Source organism: Urocitellus parryii, chromosome 11 (genome assembly GCF_045843805.1).
Source record: "Urocitellus parryii isolate mUroPar1 chromosome 11, mUroPar1.hap1, whole genome shotgun sequence".
In the NCBI taxonomy this organism is placed as follows: Eukaryota; Metazoa; Chordata; class Mammalia; order Rodentia; family Sciuridae; genus Urocitellus; species Urocitellus parryii.
The window spans coordinates 5,516,809-5,541,275 of NC_135541.1; the positions used below are offsets into that span (position 1 = coordinate 5,516,809).

The 24,467-nt window shown below is 38.4% G+C and overlaps 1 protein-coding gene across 7 annotated transcripts in view; it reads left to right on the top strand.

Annotated features, from left to right (window-relative positions):
- Kif1b (kinesin family member 1B) overlaps nucleotides 1–24,467 on the top strand; it is a 144,400-nt gene that overhangs the window by 79,741 nt on the left and 40,192 nt on the right. For 4 of the 7 annotated variants that reach the window (XM_026397924.2, XM_026397926.2, XM_026397925.2 and 1 more), the window contains exons 22-26: nucleotides 17,547–17,640; nucleotides 18,887–19,035; nucleotides 20,866–21,044; nucleotides 22,682–22,819; nucleotides 23,997–24,245. In XM_026397924.2, coding sequence (XP_026253709.2) covers nucleotides 17,547–17,640; nucleotides 18,887–19,035; nucleotides 20,866–21,044; nucleotides 22,682–22,819; nucleotides 23,997–24,245 — 809 coding nt within the window. Of the gene's footprint in view, nucleotides 1–2,154; nucleotides 5,536–17,546; nucleotides 17,641–18,886; nucleotides 19,036–20,865; nucleotides 21,045–22,681; nucleotides 22,820–23,996; nucleotides 24,246–24,467 lie in introns of those variants that run through there. The other 3 variants (XM_026397927.2, XM_026397930.2, XM_026397931.2) reach the window with 2 other exon arrangements.

Below are 24,467 nucleotides of genomic sequence, written 5' to 3' on the forward strand. Positions count from 1 at the left end.
ATTGAACCTAGGGCTTAGGCACACTAGGCAAGCACTGTACTGTTGAGCTATACCTCCAGCCCCCATTCTGCTTTTAACATTAAAAATGAAAAGAAAAAAAAAACAGTGTATAATCTGTAAGTTTAGCTTTATCTGCTTTTTGTTGCTAAGTTTTTAAATAGGTAGGTGTTATAAATGGGTTTGGCACATGTCAATAGAAATAATATGTATATCAACAGCAACATCTTTAGATTCAGAAGCTAAATTATTGACATTATTGTTCAAGATTATTTTTTTCATTCCCTAGAAAGTGACTATATATACAAATCTTTTTGGTCTAGAAACAAAGATACTATTTATCACTTTCAAGTCCTTTAAAAAACAAAAAACAAAAAAAAAATTACCTCACACATTTTTAGTAATAACAGCCAAGAAAAAAAAAAGACACTATTAAGCAGGAATATTTCCATTTACTAGACTATCTTTTTTTGTGTGTGGGTCACCCCAGAGCTTTAATGTATGCTAGGCAAGTGCTCTATCACCGAGAAATACCTCAGCCCTAATAGAGTATCTTGAAATTCTAGTGAGTATTTTCTTTTCCCAGAAACTTACTTCCTGAATAGAAATTCTTCCTAATCCTATTATGTATAATTGTAAATCCAACATTGCCTTCTTATAGCTCTGTGAAGTTTTTCAGAAAAGAGGTAATGATGTAGAGACAAACAGCTGAAAAAGCAAGAGTTAAACATAGATTTTATAGGAGATCCATTTTACGTTTGTGTTTTATATATTCATTGGAAGTATTGTCACTTAAAAGTGATATTCCTTAAATAGCTAGAAATGCTATGGGTTTTTTAGATAGAAAACATCTCTGTTTTATATATTAAAATACCCTGTTACGGGGCTGGGGTTGTAGCTCAGTGGTAGAGCGCTTACCTCACACGCATGAGGCACTGGGTTCGACCCTCAGCACCACATAAAAATAAATATATAAAATAAAGATATTGTGTCTATCTACAACTAAAAAATAAAATAAAATAAATATCCTGTTACTTGGGGAATTTAAATTAAATTTAAATTAAATTTAATTTCTGCTAAATTATATTTAGCAGAAGTCTATTTGCCTAGTAATTTTTGATCTGGCAAATTATTTTACAAAAATTTTGAAGATGAGATTTCATTGATTTAATTGTGTGAAAAAATAAATAAGATCCACTATAAGGATCCTTTTTTTAATGCTTCCTTGTTCCCTGGGTTACAAATATACCAATTAATATGCCAGTATCTGGGGCTGGGGTTGTGGCTCAGAGGTAGAGCACTTGCCTAGCACGTGTGATGCTCTGGGTTCAATGCTTAGCACCACATAAAAATAAATAAATAAAGTAAAGATATTGTGTCAACTACAACTTAAAAAAAAAAAAAAAAATATACCGGTATCTGCTCCTGGAAGGACTCGGTTCAGAACCCTCTTGCCTGACAGAAAAAAATTTGGTTGATAAGAACCTCACACGGTCTACTAGGTATTCTTAGCACTTTTAACAACATCTCTGTTTGCTGCTTTTCTACTTTCTCATCCTCTAACTCTTTTCTAGGGCTGCTCTTTTTAGTAAAGCTAAACAAAACCTGGCGTCCTACAGCCTTACTAACCTTTGTTAACCCGCCTGCTCATCACATCTTTGTATGGCATCTGTGCTCACTCACGGGGAAGGAGAATCTGGAAGAAACAACAGCAATAACCAAGGCAAATGTGGGGATGTGGCTGCATGGGTTGTTAGCATGTGTGGGCATAGGTTTGACTCCCTTTTCTTGATACAGTGGAGATGTTATCTCACACTAAGTTGTTAAATTGTCAAATGACCTTAAAGTGGGAGACTCACTCCCTATGTCACCTCCTAAGAAATATGATTGCATATTTCATCACTTAAGCCAGAAAGTGAAATTTTGGGTTAGGAATTCTAAATAAACTTTTTTTTTCTTAGTAACCTACATAGGAATATGTCTTAATAGACTTCCACATCATTTATGGTTTTTTTGATTTGGTTTTAGTTTTTTTGTTTGTTTTGTTTTTAAACTGGTTAAGGCTTTTTTGCTTGCTTTTTCTTCAATTTGATTTTCCTTTTTTACATTTTAATTTTGGTTATTTTGGGGCCATTTTTTGATTTTGTTTTTCCAAAGGACGCGGATTCTGATAGCGGGGACGATTCTGACAAGAGGTCCTGTGAAGAGAGCTGGAAACTGATAACTTCTCTGAGAGAAAAGCTACCTCCCAGCAAGTTGCAAACCATTGTTAAAAAATGTGGCCTCCCCAGCAGTGGGAAGAAGCGTGAACCAATTAAAATGTATCAGATCCCTCAAAGGCGTCGCCTGAGTAAAGATTCCAAGTGGGTCACGATCTCAGATCTTAAGATTCAGGCTGTCAAGGAGATTTGCTATGAGGTCGCTCTCAATGATTTTAGGCACAGTCGGCAGGAGATTGAAGCCTTGGCCATTGTTAAGATGAAAGAGCTTTGTGCCATGTATGGGAAAAAAGACCCCAATGAACGGGACTCCTGGAGGGCAGTGGCCAGGGATGTCTGGGACACTGTTGGTGTTGGGGATGAGAAGATTGAAGATGTGATGGCCAGTGGTAAAGGTGGGACAGATGTAGATGACCTCAAGGTACACATAGATAAGCTGGAAGATATTTTGCAAGAAGTCAAAAAACAAAATAATATGAAAGATGAGGAAATCAAAGTCTTAAGAAATAAAATGCTCAAAATGGAGAAAGTCTTGCCCCTAATTGGGTCTCAGGAACAGAAAAGCCAAGGAAACCACAAAGCAAAGGAGCCTGTTGGAATTAGTGGAATTTCTGAGAATGATGTCAGTAAAGGAGACAGCGGAGAACTTGGCAAAGAAGAACGTGTTTCCCAGCTGATGAATGGGGATCCAGCTTTCAGACGTGGACGTCTGCGGTGGATGAGGCAAGAGCAAATCAGGTTTAAGAACCTGCAGCAGCAGGAGATAACAAAGCAGCTTCGTCGACAGAATGTACCTCATAGATTCATCCCTCCCGAGAACCGAAAGCCCCGCTTCCCCTTTAAGAGCAACCCTAAACACAGAAACTCTTGGAGTCCTGGGACGCATATCATCATAACAGAAGATGAGGTTATTGAGCTTAGAATTCCAAAAGATGAAGAAGGGAGAAAAGGAAATAAAGAAGAGAGCCAAGAAAAAGTGGGAAGGGCAGCTTCTAAGGACCCCCAGTTGCCGTGGGGCTCCCAGAACACACGAAGTCAAGATCACATCCAAGTTAGCAAGCAGCAAATTAATAATCAACAACAGCCACCTCAGTTGCGTTGGAGAAGCAATTCTCTCAATAATGGCCAACCGAAAAGTACACGCTGCCAGGCATCTGCCTCCTCTGAATCATTAAACTCGCACAGCGGTCACCCCACCGCTGATCTGCAGACTTTCCAGGCGAAGCGCCACATCCACCAACACCGCCAATCTTACTGTAATCATAGCACTGGAGGTCAGGTAGAAGGCAGTGCAGCCGGTTCTTGTCAGAAGCAGACTGACAAATCCAGCCACGGTAGCCAGTTTGTGACGCCTCCGAGGATGAGGAGACAGTTCTCAGCTCCCAACCTCAAAGCTGGTCGAGAAACCACAGTATAAGTTAACACTGGACAAACTGAAATGGTGTGGAGGAAACGGGCAGTGTTAATGTGAGCTCATGCTTCGAGTGTTTTCATCCTTTGGCCTTGAGTTCCTACTCTTTACGTTAAGAATTTAGTGTTGTGTTCCTACAAATATTAACTGGTTTTATATTGTTAAAACATAAAACACTGGTAAATGTTTCAGCACCTCCCTTTTGCTTTGATATCATCAATGGGCAGTTTCTGGAATTTTGGATAGAACATTGAGACCTTTATTTTTTGGAGATTTTCCTCCTTCCTTGGTGCCTAGATAATTAATACACTTACACCAATTTGTTTTATTTTGGTGTAAGTTTGTTATGTCTATGAATTGATCTGATATCCAGAAAAACCTGCCTCTTAGTTTATGCAAATACTCAGAAGGAGAATTTGATGTATAGAATTAGAAGTCTGTTATTCCCAATGAGTTTTAGAAGTTAGTTTAAAAAAAAAATCCATGCAACTGTGTGGATACAGCTTTGGATTTCTCATCCATGTCTGCTCTTGTCCTTAAGTATAATTGGGATTTTCATAAGCCCAAAATAAATGTCTTCAGACATATCTCCTGATATGTAGTTTTGCATCTTCCGTAGAACTTCCATTTTTTAAAATTCTGTATTTTACGTAGAATTGATTCAGTAGGTTTTTTTCTTAATGAGTCAGAATATGTATGAAATTTGTCATATTATTGAATGAAATCTTTTAAATTGACACTGTTATGGGTTTCTGCGATTTGCATTTTGAAGTTTAATGTATCATTTCTCTCTGTCTCTCTCTCTCTCTCTCTCTCTCACACACACACACACACACACACACACACACACACACACACACATCCCTTATCACCAAAATTGTGCCAACAGAAATTCCAACAAAAGACTTGAGTGCTTTGAACAGTATATATAAATTTATAAGGAGACTGTTTTTATGGGAAGAGGATGAGGTGGGACGTGAGGAGAAGGCTATGGGATATGGCTCTCTGTTGCTTTTCTCAGTTGATGAAATCATAAATAAAAGTTAACTTTGATTGGGTCTGGAATAAAGAGACGATCAATGATGAACTGCTCATTGGTCAGCAGTTGCCATGCTTGTGGATACTCAGGCAAGCAAAGAGAAGGCCTGATGAACATTTCCTCTATCAATTACCTCATTTCACTCTGTGGTCTCAGTTTGCCTCACTGGAGAATCCACTAAAAAAAGATGGATTTTAATAGGAAGAAAAGAATAGTTTTCTACATTCATCTTCATCTCTTGAACTTGTCAGAAACTTTTCTGAGGCAGTGTGAAGAGCCAGAGATTGCCTGACTTCACTGTGTTGAAGATTCCCGAATCACACTAAATCATCTGTCAAATGCTTGTCTTCCAAATAGTGTGAAAAACTGCAGCCAAGATAGCAATTAGCTCAATGAAGCCTTCAAGATTGTGATTATGTGGTGGTTTTTTTTTTTTTTTTCCTTTTTGTGTGGGCACTGTGCTTTATTAGAACACATTATTTTTAATCATAGTATTTTTTCTTTGTTTCTAAGAAAATGCTTTCTTAATGCATAGAAACTTGCTTCTAATTAACTTTTTTTTCCTTTAAAAGAAGAACCTTTGGGGATTATTTTTGCTTTCATAGCTAGAACAGTTCTAGTCTAAGTTTCTGTGGCAGATTAGAGGTGGGTGAGTGGAACTTGCAATGCATTGACTTCATCATGATGGCAATCTCCTGTGCTGTTTGGTTTAAGTGTATTCGGGAGGTTCCTTTAAGTCAGTCACTTCAGTGAATTGTTTATAAACCCAAATTGTCCTTCTTTATTCCTTTTTAGACATAATTATTCTGACTATTCCATTCTTATAAAAAATTAATTTTTTAATTCTAAAAATAGTGATTAGCTTTCAATTCTGGCAAAAAACAGGCTCTCATTTTCTTAAGGCAACATAGGCTAAGCATACATTTTCTCATTTTGGGGGGTAGTCTTTTAGTCTTGTTATGGATAGGTGCCTTCTTTTCCCATCAAATAGTAGGTATGAGTTACTTTCCACTGGTGATCAGGCGACACTAGAATGAAAGTTCCATAATAATTTCATTTGCAAATGTAGGTTGTGGTAAGAACTCTGCCCACAATGATATTCCAAAGAATTAGGGTTGTGTCTGTGCTTCATCTGCTGATCTAGGTGCCCTCATATTGCTCAAATGTTTGGACATCTAAAACAGACCTTAATTTCATAGATGACCAGGCTAGGCATGGTGGCCACACCTGAAAATCCCGATCACTTGAGAAGCCGAGGCAGGAGGATCACAAGTTTATGGTCAGCCTCAGCCATTTAGTAAGACCCTGACTCAAAATGAAACAATAAAGGGCTGGAGATGTACCTCAGTGACAGAATACCCCTGGGTTCAATCCCCAGTACCCAGCCCCCACAAAAAACCAAAACAACAACAACAAAATAGATGAGCAAGAAGAAATGAACCACTATATATTGACTACTATATATGTCCCCTTCATGCGTTTCATGCTTATTTTAGAAAATAATATGAATAAAAGTGTTTCATTGAATCTCTCACTAAATAAGTAATGCTATAAGACCAAAGAGAAATAGTCATCATTAAAAGATTATTTTGTTATTAAAGTATTCCTGGCTATTATAATAGCAAAACGGGAAAAAAATGTGCTTATACTAATGAAATTATGTAATGACCTTACATTATGGGGCATTGTTGAAGAGACCTAATTAATTGGTGTACTTTCACAATTCAAAATGGCACTCCTTGGGGCATTAGACATTCTGTTATCTAATAAGTCTAAACCACAGGGCATTTTCTTTACTCTTCTAATTCTTTCTAGCACTGTGAATTTCTTTCTCTTCTTGCTGGTAATGCCATGAATAGGAATTATAACATTGAAGTGACTTGAAGTGACCTTTTGTGCTTTAGGTTGATACTAAAACAGACAGACAAACACTGACTTTGTAACACCTGTCTGTATTAAATGCTGTCAGATCCCAGGAAGATAACATTGACTTCCCCCAGACAGCCAGCTACTATGCCTGGTTCCTTCCTGGTCCTTTGTAGACTTGCCTTGATGAGGTGTACAGAAGACTGGGCAGTGGGGAAGCTGCCTGTGCCCTGGCATACCTTAATGAGATGCCTTCTTAGGCACAATGCAAAGCAAGCATTCATTCTGCATTGTCAGAGTCAAATTTGTTATAAGGAGTTTTGTAATTGTCTAGTTCATGTCATCTTTACTATATTTTTAATTCTTCTCTAGGTATACTTGGTTTGGACCACTTTAGGTTGTGAAATGTAATGGTTTTCCTCCCGTTATTACTGTAAAAAGAAGCTTTGAATCTTCTTATTAATGACTGTGGATTTTCCCCTCAATTTCTTAAAACTATGCTTGAAGATTGTCTTTGAGTGTAAGACCTGCCTTTTCAGAAAGGGAGAGTTAGTTTGTAATGTTAAAAAATAAAATCCTCGTTTAATAAAAGTTGAAATTCTTAATCAAGAGTGTGGTTTCTCTGTGTGGGAAGAGGGAGAAGTGAAAAAAGGTGTAATGCTCATTAAACTTATCTTTTATTTATTGCTTTTTCATTCAAACAGTTGCATATCTAATCTTGTTTCATATTCTACATGAACTTGAGTTTTTTTTTTTGAGCATTTATATTTGCTCCAATTCTATTTAACAATATTCTGTCTTACAAGGAATCTTTAAGCCCCTACTTTTTGTTATATTTCTCTTAAGTATTTTCTCATATGAAATGAATATTACTTTGATTTCTTTTGAGTTCACCTTGAACAGGTTTCAATTTTTTTCATGATATGGTTCTTATTTGAAGTTTTTTAAAAAATGAAATAGTTATGCTTCCCTTTAAATGACTGATCCTAGATTTCTAAAAAGCTTTGAGTAACTGTATGGATTTTACTTTCTCCCCTTTACCCTATGTTTTATCCACCCAGATTTTTAGTGTGTGCTAGAGAGAATGCAGAATATTTCTCGTTAGTGGCCTGACTTGACTTTTTATACTGGAAAACAAAGTCATGTACTATGTGGTAGAATACAATATCCACATGAGTTCTAACGTGAAATGATGAGCTTTAGAGAGTGTTAGGCTTGACTTGATTTGTATCTGGCCTCATAACCTTCCTTTTAGGTATTTTGTATTTCTCTGCTATGGGAGAAACTGATGGAAAAGTTTGCAAAATCCTACCATCCTAAGAGGCGTATGTGATAATGCACTGTGGTACATGTGATGACAATGTGGACACAGGATGAGAGTCACATCCAGAGGGGAGGGTGGGAGGAAGGTTTTCTCTTTTTGATGCAAGGCAGGGGACCTTGAGCCATGAGCAAAATCCCAAAGTACAACTGCGAATTTATGCAAGTGAAGAGTGGCAAGGGATGAAAAGAAGCAGGTCAGGCCCCGGGAACTCTGAATAACCTGAAGTGGTCAGAACATATGTGTATGGGAGGGTAAGAGACATGGGGGGAGGGTTTAATGGTTGGAACAAGGACAATATTGTGGCATGCTAAGGAATTGGACATTATCTGAAGTGTGATGAGAAGCTGCCAAATATTTTAAGCAGGGAGATTGCTTTCTTAGATTTGCCTTTTATAATGTTCCCTATGGCCAAAGTATAGAACATGGGTTTCAGGAAGGCAAATTCAGAGCCAGGTACATCAATTGGGAAGTTGCTATGTGAACCAAATGAGAAAGCGCTTTTCAAAACAAGACCAAGAGGGAACAGGGAGGTTGGGAGAAAACAGAAGCAGTTCAGGTCTAGGAAAAAGTGTTGTGGGACCATTGGAGAAGGATAGATGTGAGATTGGCCACATAGTACTGCTGGTGATGAGGAACAAATTTAGGTGTTGAAAAGAACCAGGGTGTCACCTTGGTGTAGATCTCTCCCAGTTATGGCTTGCTGAATACAATCTGCCATATAGAGCCAAGTTTCTGATGTCAAAAAACAGCCTAATCAGAAAACTCAGAATAGTGACATTGATTTTACTTTAAATATCACCTTCTCTGAGATGCCCTAAGTATGCCACTATCATCTCTTATCTAGTAGCCTAACTTGATTCTTTGCTTCTGTTCTTAACCCCTGCAAATCCATTATCCATATAAAACCAGAATTTTATTTTATATTTTATTTTTTGCAATACTAGGGATTGAAACCAGAGGTGCTCTACTGATTTACTTTCCCAGCCCCTTTTATTTTTTGTTTTGAGGCAGGATCTTGCTAAATTGCTGAGGCCGGCCTTTAACTTGCGATCATCCTGCCTCAGCCTCCCAGGTTGCTGGGATTACAGTCACATACCCCCATATCTGGCCAGAATCAGCTTTTAAAAACTCCGGTCAGTGGCCTCAAGGGCTTCCATTTCGCTTAGAAATCTAAATCTTCCGTTGCTCATAGCACTTTCCGTGTTTTGGCTGCTTGCCTAGTTCTGATTGCATGTCTTGACACTCTTCGCTTGCAGACACCCTGGCCTTTTGTTTCTTGGACGTGCAGAGTTTCTTCCCACCTCAAGGCTCTTATGCTTCCTCCTCATTGCCATTCTTTCCCATCATGCTTAACTCTTCTTCCAAATCTGATCTCATATACTACTCTTCTTGCCCATGCGTACCCCAGGTCAACTCTCACTGTACATACATATAGGGGGGGATTGAGCCCAGGGCACTTAACCACTGAACTACACTCCTAGCCTTTTTTATTTTGAGACCGGGACTCGCTAAGTTGCTGAGGGCCTCACTAAATTGCTGAGACTGGCCTCAGGATTCCTCAACTTGGAATCCTCCTGCCTCAGTCTCTTGTGTTTCTGGGATTACCAGCTTGCCCTAGTTTTAATAATGATAACCTGTAATTATCTGTGTACTTGTTTGTTTGATTCTTTCATGAGAATGTAAATTTACCTAGAATAAGTACTTGATCTTTGTCACTTGACCAGTTGTCTCTTCACACAGACCCCAGAAGAGTGGTTTTAAAATGGTAAAATGCGAAAGAGTCCTCTGGGGATTGTGAACACAGACTGCTAGGTGCACCCCTAGAGTTTCTGATTCACTAGGTCTGGGGTGAAACCTGATAATTTGCATCTCTGATAAATTCCAAGTGATACTCATGCCCAGCAGGTACCTTTGAGAATCATTAACCTGGAATTGGAGTTGGCAATCATTTTATGTAAAAGGCCACAGATAATACTATCTTAAGATTTGGGGCTGGGAATGTGGCTCAAGTGGTAGCGCGCTCGCCTGGCATGCGTGAGGCCCGGGTTCGATTCTCAGCACCACATACAAACAAAGATGTTGTGTCCGCCAATGACTAAAAAATAAATATTAAAATTCTGTCTCTTTCTCTCTCTCCCTCTCTCACTCTGTCTGTGTGGTTTCCTTCACAGCTATTCACCTCCACCTTGATAGCAGGAAAGCAGCCATGGACAATCAGTAAAAGAACAGGGGTGGCTGTGTCTCAGCAGGATTGCTCACAAAAGCAACCCGCTGTATGTAGCCCAAAGGCCATGGTTTGCTGACCCCTGTGCTAGAAGATAGTCACTTTTGAGAACTGTTGATCTAGTTAAGATCATCATATGGGCTGGGGATGTGGCTCAGGGGCTGGGGATGTGGCTCAAGTGGTAATGTGCTCGCCTGGCATGCACGGGGCGCTGGGTTTGATCCTCAGCATCACATAAAAATAAAATAAAGATGTTGTGTCCACCAAAAACTGAAAAATAAATATTAAAAAATTCTCTCTCTCTCTCTTCTCTCTATCTTAAAAAAAATGAATTAAATTAAATATGGACAGTGGTTATCTCTTAAAAAAAAAAAAAGATCAACACATGACTCTGTTTCTGATCAGGAAAACAGATAGGTGATAGATGCTTCAGTAGCAAACACATCATAGCCCTGGCCTTATGAAGTTGACAGAGTCGTAGAGTAGACAGGCAGAGAGCCACACCGGGAGTCAATCTACCACTTTGTGACAATGAGGGGAAAATACAGGGTGCTCTGAAAGGTCATAACAGATGCCTCTGAGAATGAAAGGATCGTGCCCTTGCTCCCAGCTGAGGATTCTTTAGTTGCACTGAGAGGGGAAAATCAGAAGAAAACTTCTTTTAACTTACAGTTTTGCATGCATCCCTGTCCATCCTTCCTGTTGGTGGCCACACTTTTCTTGGTCTTCTCTTAGCCCAGCCTTAGTTCCCTGCACTCTATACCTTCTCAGGACTTACTGTACACCCTTACACCATCAGTTTATTAGTCTCAAAAAAGCCTCATGTCCCTTGTGAACTGCTATTCTGACTCTCTGTTCCTTCTCAGAGAGATACTCCTTGAGAAGCCTCTGGGTTGACTGTTCCCAGTTGGTTCACCTCCCAGGCTGTTCTTTTTTTTCCTATCTCCATTCTAGCTTGAACTCACATATCCAGACATTTGTTCCCTCCTCCCCATTGAAGCCACTCTTATCAGGACCACCAGAGATCTCTCTCCTTATAAATATCAGGGTGTTTTCTCAGTACTGACCTTACTAAGTCAATCCCCCGCCCCCAACAGAGTTGCCTACTCTTTACTTCCTGGGACACTTTCCTCTCTAGGCTTTTTATTTTCTTTCCACCTCACTAGCTGGTTCCTTCTAGATCTTTATCCTTTCTGCCAGATAATTCCAGGCATCCAATGGCTTTACCTTCTATTTTTACACTGATGATGATAGAAATAACTTCTGTGTATTGAGCATGTGTTGTGGTTAACACATGCATGGTTTGAATTCTCACAACACCCCTCTTCCAAGATGGATGGTATTATTCCCATTTTACATGCTTTCCCAGAGTCACACAACTACTAACTGGGAAGCCAGGTCCCATCCCAGGAATCATTCTGTTGCAACCCTCTGTGCTGAGCTCTAGATGCAGGCACACAACCAAGATCTGACATCCAGATGGCCAGCAGGCGCATCACATCTGAACTGTCTAAACCAGAACAACTAGCTCAGGCCAGAAATTCAGGTCATCCTTAGTTTCTCCTTTTTTCTCGTACCCCATGATCAAATCCCCAGAGGTTCCCCTTTCCTGTGCCTACAGAACATAGCCCAGCTCCTTTCTCTTTTCACCACCTTTGCTGTTTTCACCCCAGATGAGGCAACTTCCCTTTAGCATTGTTCTCCTGCCATAGTTCTTCCCACGCCCTATAGATAGCGGTGTGTTTGTAAAGCATAAACTAGCTAACCCAGTGATTCCCTTAGAATAAAGTCCATCATTCTGAACTGGGCCTAGACTATCTTCCATAACTCAGTTGCTGCCTAACTTTCAACTGTGTCTCCTTCCCTTTCCTTTCTCTGCTACTCCACTCACACAGGTTTCTTGCTTTACCTTAAATACCCTGTGCTGCTCTCCATCTCAGGACTTTTACTCTTGCTGTTAGTGTTAATTTGATTGAAATATCTGCCCCTGAGAGACCTCTAAGTGTTTGCTTAAACAGTTTCTAACCGCCTATCTAAGTCTTCTTCCTATTCCTTTTTCTCCCTATTATTCCCTAGTGTTTTCCCCCTCCCTTTTTTTTTCAGAGTATTTCTCTCTACTAAAATTGTAGTGCATACCTTGTTTATATTTATCACTTCTCCCTCCTTCATGTATAGGACCTTTGCCCATTGACCTCTGTATTCTTAGCATCAGGCATGCAGTAGGGACATAAAAGGTATTTTTTAATGAATGGATGGATGTATGTTTGTAAGAATAATGCTCTGGATTGCCTGGTTTAAAATCCCATTTCCATCACTTAGTAAGTATAATGTCTAGAAAGTTATTCAATTTCTGTTTTTGCCTCTTTGTCCCCCACATTTTTTAATGGTGTATTATAGTTGTATATAATGGTGTAGAAAGTTGTTCATTTTCTTTAAGCCTTTTTCTTTCCCTTTGACATGAGACTAACCAATAGTATAATTTTCATAGAGTTACAGAAGTAAGATCAGAATAATCCATGTCAAATTTAAAGAACAGTTCCTGGTACAGCTGGTTGAGATATTGCATGCATGTAATCTCAGCAGCTCAGGAGGCTGAGGCAGGAGGATCACAGGTTCAAAGCCAGCCTTAGCATCTTTACGAGGTCCTGTCTCAAAATTTAAAAAAGGGGGGGGGTGAGGATATGGCTCAGTGGTTAATGCCCCTGGTTCATTCCCTGGTACTAAAATAAAGAAAGAAGGAGGGGAAGAGAGAAAGAAAAAAAAAAGGAAGGGAAGGAGGGAGAAAAACCAAAGAAGGAAGAAAGGAAAAAAGAAAAGCTAAGCTCCTGGCACAAAATAGGCTTATAAATGAGGGTTGGTGGATAGAAGAGAACATTGCAGAAGAGAAAAGAGCTAGTACTGTGCTTTTGTAAAATAGGGAATATTTTGAACTAGTTAGGACTTTTTTTTTTTTTAAAGAGAGAGGGAGAGAGAGAGAATCTTTTTTTTTAATATTTATTTTTTAGTTATTGGCGGACACAACATCTTTGTTGGTATGTGGTGCTGAGGATCGAACCCTGGCCGCACGCATGCCAGGCGAGCGCGCTACCGCTTGAGCCACATCCCCAGCCCTAGTTAGGACTTTTTTAAAAATATTTTTTAGTTATAGGTGGACACAATATCTTTATTTTATATTTATGTGGTGCTGAGGATCGAACCCAGTGCCTTACGCATGCTAGGCGAGTGCTCTACCTCTGAGCCACAACCCCAGCTCCAAGGTAGGACTTTTTATAAACATAAATGACCTCTGAAAATATTCTCCCTCCCTCCCTCCCTCCTTCCTTTCCTTCCTTGCTTTCTTTTTAGTATGCTTTCCATAATTGTCCTGATTTAATTGGGGTGGGTGGAAGGAGCAGGTGGCTAGAGGTTGAACCCAGGGCCTTGTGCATACTAGGCAAGCACTCTTGCACTGGGCCACATTCCTAACAATTATCCTAATTTTCACCATAAGATAAATAATACTATCTGAACCTATTTGTTCTTGGAAAATGCAATACTGATTGAATTTTTCTGGTGACGTACAAAACCTCCTTGTTGGAAATTCATAAGCAGTCTGCTTTGGGGAAGGAGCTCAGATCAAGAAATGCTGTTGATATTTGAACTACTAATTACAGATCAAAATGTAGTTGGGGGCTGCTGTTGTAGTTCAACGGTAGAGTGCTTGCCTTATATGTGTGAGGCACTGGGTTTGATCCTCGGCACCACATAAAAAGAAATAAAATTAAGGTATTGTTCATCTGCAACTAAAAAGTTATTTTTAAAAAAATGTAGTTAGTTTTTTTGTGCAAGGGCAATGGCAAATCTGTTTATGTCAATTTTCCTGCTTCATTAAAGCACTACCAGAGCCTTTAGGGAAGGGAGTCTAAGAATTTTGTCTTGATTGGTAGTTTAATGAGCTTATAAACTTATTCTTGAAGAAATCTTCAGAATATTAACATTTTTTTCCAACTGGTGATTTTTCAGTAAACCAGCAGTCTTTTTCTTTTTGCTGAAAGACTCCCATGTAGTATGTAGTTCTTTTTTTAATATTTATTTTTTAGTTGTAGGTGGACACACAATATCTTTATTTCATTTTAATGTGGTGCTGAGGATCGAACCCAGTGCCTCACACGTGTTAGGCGAACACTCTACCACTGAGCCACAACCCCAGCCCTATGTAGTTCTTTTTAAAGGGAAAATAATTCCCCCTCCCCAACTTCTTCTTCTTCTTCTTCTTCTTATTATTATTATTATTATTATTATTATTTTTAAATATTTTTACTTTATATTATTTATTTTTTATGTGGTGCCGAGGATCTGAAAATATTCAGGAAAAAGGAAAGGAGGGAGGGAGGGAGAATATTTCCAGAGGTCATTTATGCCTCTCAAGTGCGAGGCAAGTACTCTACCACTGAGCTATAACCCCAGCTCCTATTATTATTATTTTAATATTTATTTTTTAGTTATAGTTGGACACGATACCTTTATTTTATTTTTATATGGTGCTGAGAGCCTTGCACTTGCTAAGTGCGTGCTCTACTGCTGAACCACAACCCCCAACATATTATTTATTTTGAAATATTTCAAACCTACAGAGAAGCTGAAAAAAATAGGACAATGCAACCTTATTATTTGTGGGTTTTTTTCTGACTCACTGGAAAGTTGCAGATATCATGATAATTGATCCCTAAGTGCTTCCATGTGTATGTCCTAAAATCAGTGATGTTCACTTAATATCATTATCCTGTCCAAAAATTTAATTAAACTATTGTGCAAATAGTTTAATTTCAAATCTCCTTATTTAAAAAATACAAATGTTAGGGGTGTGTGTATTTGTGTACCTTTTAATCCAAGATCTACTCAAGGTTTATGTTGAAATTGGTTATGGCATTTTAAAATCCTTTATTACATTGGTGTTTTTAAGAATCTAGGCCACATTCTGATTTATATGATCGTTGCCCTGAGGTTAGACCTAGGTTGAACATTTTTGCTAAGAATACTATGAAGTTGATGTTGTGTACTTCATGTGGCATCACATCATTAGACAGTTACTGCTAATGTTGAAATTTAACACATTTGGTTTCCAGCTCTCTTCATTGTAAATGTATCATTTCCCATATTAATAATAGGTATCTGGGAGTGGACTTTGAATTGTATCAATATTCTGTTTCCTGTACACCTTTCACTCCATTATTTTAGCACTCATTAATGATCCTTGCCTGAGTCTGTTTCTGAGTCTGGGGTTGCAGTATGGTGATTTCCCAGTTGTTCCTTCTGCATTTATTAGCTGGCTTTTATATATATATATATATATATATATATATATATATATATATATATATATATATATATATTTATTTATTTATTTATTTATTTTAAGAAGATATTTCCATTTTCTCCTCCTTTTCAGTATTCAGTATTATTGTAAACTAATGGATTCTTCCTGTACTCAATGTGCTGTTTTCTTTTTTTCTTGTTATGACTTACTGACCAGTAGGAGTCTGTGTCCAATTGAAATGACCCCAGGGGTCTTTGAGCTATTCCATCTTTTCTGGCACAAGATATTCTAGGCTCACCTTATACTTTCTTACCATACACCAAACTGGGAATCTACCATTTCCTCTTGGAGCCCAAATTTCTTTTAGTGAGAAATGATAATTTAAATAAAAAGATCTGGGTGCATGATAAGCTTAGAAAATAACTTTGAAAATATTGCCCCGTGGTACACACTTGTAATCCCAGCAACTGGGGAGCCTGAGTCAGGAGGACCATAATTTCAAGGTCAGCATGGGCAACCTGTCTCAAAATAAAAACCAAAAAGGGCTGGGATGTGTAGCTCAGTGGTAGAGTGCTTCCTTCCCTTTTCTTTCCTTTCCTTCTGCCTCTATCTCTCCCACCTGACAAATGACCAAGCCTTAGAGAATGATGTTGTTTGTTTGTTTGTTTTTGGCACGGGGTATTAAATCCAGGGGCACGTAACCACAGAGCCACATCCTCAGCTCTTTTTTGTGTTTTATTTAGAGGCAGGGTCTCACTGAGCTGCTTAGGGCCTTGCTAAGTTGCTGAGACTGGCTTTGAACTTATGGTCCTCCTGCCTCAGGCTCTGGAGCCACTGGGATTACAGGTGTGCTCCACCGAGCCTGGAAGCCTTGGAGAATGTTTGTATCCATGGTGTTGCCATCAGGAGCTCCTTCTGCAGTGGAGTTTGTTAAGGAGGCTCTCTGCAGCACTCCAGTTGTGGAACCTTGATGTGTGCCTTGGAGAGCTCTGTGTGATGGAGCAGCCCAGGACTGTCTTATGACAGCCTGTGATTGGGGTCACTCCTGGGGAACCAAAGGAAGCAGGAAGCCAGTTACAGATCTCAAGATAACACATTTATTCTGTAATTTAATGTTTCATGAAGTGAAGGATATCGCCTTTCTTAATTCTGTTTGTTTTCACTGAAATTTAAAGTTCTTTTTTTTCAATAGCACCCAGATTTAAAATGTTATTTTTTTTTACATTGACACCCCAAGGGACATTTTTAGGCAGTTTTCCCCTAATTTATCCCCATCATGAAGTTTTAATAGCTCAGATACACAGTTCATGTACTGTTTGCATTTATGCCTTACACATAAAACGAATGAGATTGTTTTCATTGCCCAGAACTGTTTCTTTGTCCGCTTTGAGCTGATAGTACTCTTATTGAAAATGCACAGAGTAGATGTAGAAACAGAGGATAAATCTGATTTGTTTTAATAATCCATTTTATAATATAAGAGCATATTTTAAAGTGTCTTTTTCTGAACAACAATGTAATCTGTCAATTATTTCAGTCCAGCAGTGAGCTTTTGGTCATTTGAAGGGGACACTTATCCTATCACTACAAAGATAGTAATTTTTCATATACATGAAGCTTCAAAGGCTAAATTCTAGTTGTTTTAAATAGGAAACTGAAACTTTTGATAATAATGGGGAATGGGGAATTTAATCTTTTCCAAAATTATCTTTCTCTAGAATTCCTTGATGGTACTATATTATTTGAATGTATTTTAATATATAAGGGACACATGCATTTTTTCCCCTCAAAATCTCTCCTTTTTCCTACCTCAAGCCCAAATAAAGAACTCTTGAGTCCTTGGGGAAATAGAAATAGAGGCGCTGCAGTTAATTTTACTTTTTTGCATTATGCATTGCAGACTATGATATATGATTTGTCATTCTCTCGCCATCCCTCCCATCCCCAAGCATTTCTCTGTAGGTCTTTTTATTATTGTTTCCTGCCTGTCTCTCTCCCTTCCCCTCCCTCCCTCCCTCCCTCCCCCCCCCCTCTCTCTCTCTCTCTCTCTCTCTCTCTCATTTAATCATTGTCCTTTGCTTTCTTTACATCCTCCAGTATTCCTTGCATTTCTGTGTTCCTTCCTTCCTTCCTTACTCTCCTACATGTTGTCTCCTTTCTTTTCATTCAGGACTATGAGAGTAAATTGCAGGCCTTGCAGAAGCAAGTTGAGACCCGTTCCCTGGCTGCAGAAACTACTGAAGAGGAAGAAGAGGAAGAAGAAGGTGAAATATAGAGACTGAAACCTTCTCTTATGTCTTTTGGATCTGTATTATCACATTAATCCCTTATTTGTTAGGAATACTGGGTTCCTCAAAATTGACCCACCATTTGTTGACCTTGTACTGAACCAATATAAAGGTGATTTATAAGATACTCAGTGCTGAGAACACAGGCTGTGATCTCTGGAGTAAAGGTGAGGCTGATAGTGTTTTATAGCTTCACAAGGTTTTTGAGCAGTCTTCACATAAATCTTTTGGGATGTTTATGTATATTATCTCATGTTATTGTACAAACAAAGTTCATATAATCAAGTAAATACAGAGCTTACTCATTGTTAAGATAATTAATTTACTAGATTCCTAACTGAAGACTTTGGAATGTATCTGTACTTTAAAGCCATTACCAGCTAGCTTAGTTAAGTTTTCCAGAATTTCTTGGCTGAATTCAGTCTCTCATTGTTAGTTATTGCCTTATAATAAAGTCTTTATTTTTAAATATCTAAGTGAAACATAACCCTTTTCCCTATATTAGAAAAGAACTTCATCTGCATTCTTTTGTTTAGTGTATATATACCTAGAATATAGTAGACACTGATTAAATTTTTACTAAATAGATATTTTCTAGTCCATTTTATACCTGAGACTGTATTTTGACAAGAGCTGGAGGGACATTAATAGAAAAATGTTTTTCTTGGCTTTCTGAAAAAAAATCTCAACTTTTTTTTAGTTTTCTACTGTTAAATTTATACCTTTAAGTCCTGTGTGTCCACCTGCCACTAATTTATTCCTCTTCTGAAATAAGAGGCAATACTGTGTAGTAGACAAGTGCATGTGCTCTGCACCCAGATAGTATAGGTCCAGTCCCAGCTCCACAGGTTGTGTGACCTAACAGTCCCCTGCCTCTGTTCCCTCATCTACTAAGTGGGGTTGGCAACAGTACCTCCTATTCAGGAATTTATCATTTGCTATACCAGGGATCAGGGACTTTTTAAAAAAATATAGCATCACATTAGAATATATTTTAAAATGAGAGAAAATTTTATTTATTTGATGTGCTGTTTCAGATTTTTTTAAAATTCTGCTTTTATAATATCAACAGAATTTAGTAAGCTTTATTAAAAAGAAAAGCAAAAGCAATTTAATGAATAGAAACTGGAAAATAGCTTGATCACCAAGATAAAGTAGAAAACGGATATAATTTCTTACAGCTGTGAGATGACCATCAAATGTGCTTCCTTTACTCTTTCAGTACCTTGGACGCAGCATGAGTTTGAGTTGGCCCAGTGGGCCTTCCGGAAGTGGAAGTCTCACCAGTTTACTTCCTTAAGGGACTTACTCTGGGGCAATGCCGTCTACCTTAAGGAGGCCAATGCCATCAGTGTGGAATTGAAGAAGAAGGTACGCAGGGTGGCAAGAACACTGTGGTCTGGAGGCAGAGCTGAGCCTGTGTGTGTTCATTTGGACATCACCTCGAACTAACCTTACCTTTGGGGGAGCTCAGCTTCTTTCTGCATTCCTTTGTTTAGTGTATATATCTAGAATATAGTAGACACTGATTAAATTTTTACTAAATAAAATTTCATAGAAATAGATATTTTCTAGTTCATTTTATACCTGAGACTGTATTTTGACAAGAGCTAGAGAGACATTAATAGAAAAATGTTTTTCTTGGCTTTCTGAAAAAAATCTCAACTTTTTTTAGTTTTCTACCTTTAAATTTGTACAAGTCCTGTATGTCCACCTGCCACTAATTTATTCCTCTTCTGAAATAAGAGGCAATACTGTGTAGTAGACAAGTGCATGTGCTCTGCACCCAGATAGTATAGGTCCAGTCCCAGCTCCACAGGTTGTGTGACCTAACAGTCCCCTGCCTCTGTTCCCTCATCTACTAAGTGGGGTTGGCAGCAGTACCTGCCATTTGAGGATTTATGAGGGAATCAAAGAATGGATACATATCAAGCACTAAAAGTCATGCCTGAACATGGTAAAAGATGTTATTGTAATTATTACCAAAATTTTACACCAAATCTTAGATTTATCCTTATGTATGTCCCACTGTTTAATAGTCTCTTGTCTGGTAAAATTATAGCCAGAGACCACATTAAACATTAGGAAGGCACATAGATGGCCTGTCTTTGGGAAAAGTCATTGTCTGCCTCTAGGGCTCTATTCTGCTTCTGCAAACTGTGATATCATTTTCTTCTCAATCTTGGAAGCCCTACTCATTTTATAATTACTTATTAACCACTGTTCTCCTTAAGTAGACTAACTAAAGGCAGGAACTCCCTCCCCTACCCTTATTTCAATGTCTAGCATTCATTAGTTTTTATTGGTGAAAATACAGGTGGTAACAAGAAATAAATTACATACCAATTGTGGTGATAAATGCCTATAATCATATATATACCAGTTGTGGTGATAAATGCCTATAATCCCAGCTATTCAAAGGTGAGGTTCTACTCATGAAGATGGCAAGTTCAAGGCCAGCCTCTGACTTAGTGAGACCCTCAACAACTTAGTGAGACCCTATCTCAAAATAAAAAATAAAAGGGCCAGGGATGTAGTTCAGTGGTGAAGTGCTCTGGGTTCAATCCCTGGTACCAAATAAATAAACAAATAGGGGCTAGCTCAGTGGTAGAGCACTTGCCTAGCATGTCTGAAGCTTTGGGTTCAGTCCCCAGAACTGCAGAAATAAAGTGCTGTAGGTGCTTTTCGTTCATCATACCATTGTGTATGTGTGTGCTACCTCAGCTTCCCAAGGTACTGGGATTACAGGTCTTTGCCACAGCACCTGGCTGCCATAGTAAATACTTCTCAGAGTAGTAGTCATATAGTCTTCTGAATTTAAAATTGGAATACCTTGATGTGTTCCATCAGCTCTTGTTAGTGAAGGACTGGATGTATTCTTGGTCCACCTTTTGGTCTCTGTATAAGTTCCACAGAAGTCTTCATTTAATCAAGCGAAGTAGACTTACTGCAACCTTAGTTTATATTTGCAAGGCTGGGGAAACAAACTTTGTAAATAGGCTCATTTGAAACTAGGATTATTTCCTATGTTTAACATACAGGCAGCTTTTTCTTCTTTTTCTTTTGCAGATAGTCCATAGCACATACTACAGGTTTCACCTTTTTTCCCATGGGGTATAATTATATTGTCTTGTCTCTGAAGTTTACCTGCTGAAATGTAATGGTTTTTACATTTGTCCATGGTTTATTCTTTCCATTCAGGTACAATTTCAGTTTGTTCTGCTGACTGACACACTGTATTCCCCTTTGCCTCCCGAATTACTTCCCACTGAAGTGGATAAAACTCATGAGGAGAGACCTTTTCCTCGTACAGTGGTGGCAGTAGAAGTTCAGGATCTGAAGAATGGAGCAACACATTATTGGTCTTTGGAGAAACTCAAGTATGCACACACTCAAAAGCTGCTTATTTTATTTAGGGAATAATAATTGCTCAAGTGGACTCCCTCATGTTTTCATTTGAGGATGTGGTTGCTTTCTTTCCTGTGCTTTCCAAATGCTGTTGCTGGCCTGTGATATTGCTAACCATCCATTACCTTCTAAGTGAATGAATCATAACACTCCTCAGATATCTGATATTTAAATTTACCCTCCATAGTATCTTTTCTGTCCTGGACTTCATGGTAATGATTAATAAAAACAAAGTTATAATCTAGCTTCCTTTACGTTTAATATGGTGAGATAATTCCCACTGAATGTATTTGAGATGTCACATACCACGGAACATTTCCCCTGTGATGGTTGACTCTCTGTAGGTTAGGTGGCCATTCTTGAATTTTGATGGCTTCTCTGTAGACTTAGACTTCTTAGATACTGAGGATTTTGGTTTCAGTACTTCTGGCTTTCTTTTTTCTTTTTTTTTTTTTTTTTTTTTTGTGGTGCTAGGGATTGAACCCAGGGCCTTGTGCATGTAAAGCAAGTACTCTACCAATTGAGCTATATACCCAGCCCTCATTTTTAAAAATATTTAATTTTTTAGTTGTAGTTGGACACAATACCTTCATCTATTTTTATGTGGTGCTGAGGATCAAACCCAGGGCGCTCACATGCTAGGCAAGTGCTCTACCGCTGAGCCACAACCCTAGCCCTCATTTGTTTTTAATAACATTAAATTATGGGAACAGGGGCTGAGGTTGTAGCTCATGGTAGAGTGCTTGCCTAGCATGTTTGAGGCTCTGGGTTCAATCCTCAGCATCACATAAAAATAAATAAATAAAATAAAGGCATTGTATCCAACTACACCTAAAAAATAATATTTTTTTTTAAATTATGGGAACAGCTTTTTTAAAAAAATTTATTTTGTTTTTTCTTTTCTTTCTTCCTTTTTTTTTTTTTTTTGTTTTTTGGTTTTAATATTGGAAATTGAGGAATTGAACCCAGAGGAACTTAACCCCTGAGCCACATCCCCAGCTCTTTTTATATTTTATTTAGAGACAAGATCTCAATAAGTTGCTTAGGGCATCACTAAATTGCTAATGCTGGCTTTGAACTTGCAATCCTCCTGCCTCAGCCTCCCGAGCTACTAAGATTACAGATGTGCAACACAATGCCTGGTTTAAAAACAAACTCTTGCCAGGCATGGTAGCTCATGCCTGTTAGTCCTAACCACTTGGGAGGCTGAGGTAGGAATATTGCAAGTTCCAGGCCAATCTCAGCAATTTATTTATTTATTTTTAAATTTTTTTAAAAATATTTTTTTAGTTGTAGATGGACACGATATCTTTATTTATTTATTTTTACGTGGTGCTGAGGATCAAACCCAGTGCCTCATACATGTGAGGTAAGTGCTCAACCACTGTGCTACAACCCCAGCCCCATCTCAGCAATTTAGCGAGGTCCTAAGCAACTTAGTGAGACTCTGTCTCAATATAAAAAATTAAAAAGGCTAGGGACATACTTAGTGGTTAAGCACCCCTGGGTTCAATCTCCAGTACCAGGGGGGAAAAAAAACCTTGCATGTAAGATGCTTCCAAAACAAAAATTTAATATTAACTCAGTGTCCTTCATGTTTGCTAAATAGGCAGAGGCTGGATTTGATGCGTGAGATGTATGATAGGGCTGGTGAGATGGCCTCTAATGCCCAAGATGACAGTGAAGCTACGATGACTGGCAGTGATCCATTCTATGATCGATTCCACTGGTTCAAACTTGTGGGAAGGTATGTGATGATTTTGTTGGTTTCTTTTTAAATAGTGAATACTTGTATTTTAATTTAAAAATCTCAGTTGATATTACAGAAGGTTAAAAGGAAAAAAGGAATAAAAGAGCCTCATTTTATCCTCTCATAACCACCGTGTCATTTGGTATACTTCCCTTCAGCATTTTTAAACATGCATATTCTTTTGATTCTCAAACTTTTGAAAGTGTTTGACAGTCTTCTTTGGTTCTCAGCTTATTTACAAAATGTTTTGCAATTAATTAAGATAAATTGATTAAGATATATTAAGTTATATTGTACAACTTAAAATCATTGTCTTAGCCGACTGCAATATCTTCATAATCTGAGAAGTCATAAAGCAGTTCATCTCACTTTTGTCATTGCCAAGGGTGAATTAATTGCATATCTTTGTAGTCCTCTTGAGTCTCTTTTGCATATACATTATATTCAACATTTTATGAAAACAAATATTGCCTCTGTGAGTCTATATTGAGTCGTTTAGAGGTTTAGAAATTTTAAAGCAGGAAATTTATATTTTGTGCTATTTTTAAAATTAGAATTGTTTTTCAATTGCAAAAGTAGTCTGTTTTTTAAAGGAACTATGTAAAAATCTGTTGCTGAAGTAAGAGTATTTTGTAGAAATGAAGGAAGTCTTCTCCACTCCACTCCGATAGTAGACAAGCTTTTTTAAAGAGATGAATTGGCCAAAAACGTCTTACCCAAGCAAAGCACTTGCTGTTTTGGCATGTACTATTTCATCCATTTTTTTCCTTCTGTTTCAAGAACATGTTAGCATTTAAATAAACATTTAAATTCGTATTATTTCACCTTAATGTTGAGTAGCTCCTTTGAGGCCAAGATGCTGCTGGTCTTTCTGTGTGAACTGGAGAATGTAAATATTTGCTAGCACAGTATTCACCTAGGTTGGTCTACTCATGGGTTTCCTTTGCTTTTCTTATTCTAAGGATCCATCTTTGTAGAATTTTTCAACCTGCCCTTTTGTTCCCTTTCACCTGATCAAGATGATTTATGCTTATTTTATCCTTTTGCTTTTCTATTTGCTTTTATTGTGTTGATTCCCCAGTAGACTCTGTCCTGTTGGCACCTATCGCTTCTTGTTTAACCAACTATTCCTCTCTCCCTGGCTGTGTCAATCGGCGTCTTACCTGGTGTCTAGCTCCCCCATTTTCCACGGCTGTGTGAATGAGCGCCTTGCCGACCGCACACCCTCCCCCACTTTTTCCACGGCCGATTCCGACATCACTGAGCTGGCTGACGAGCAGCAAGATGAGATGGAGGATTTTGATGATGAGGCATTCGTGGATGACACCGGCTCTGACGCAGGGACGGAGGAGGGATCAGATCTCTTCAGTGACGGGCATGACCCGTTTTACGACCGGTCCCCTTGGTTCATTTTAGTGGGAAGGTTGGTGAGGTTATTATGAGAAAGGCAAAAAGGGACCAGCTCTTGTTATAAAGACCTCTTTGTTCAATTTTGGATAATACTGACTTAGTCAGTTTAATTCATGAATAGGCTCAGTCCCAAGTCTGCCAATGCTTAGAGTCCCATAGATGCAAATCTGGCTAGAGAGCTCAGGCATTATTTGTGAGCATTCTATCTCCTTAATACAGCATACAGCAATATATG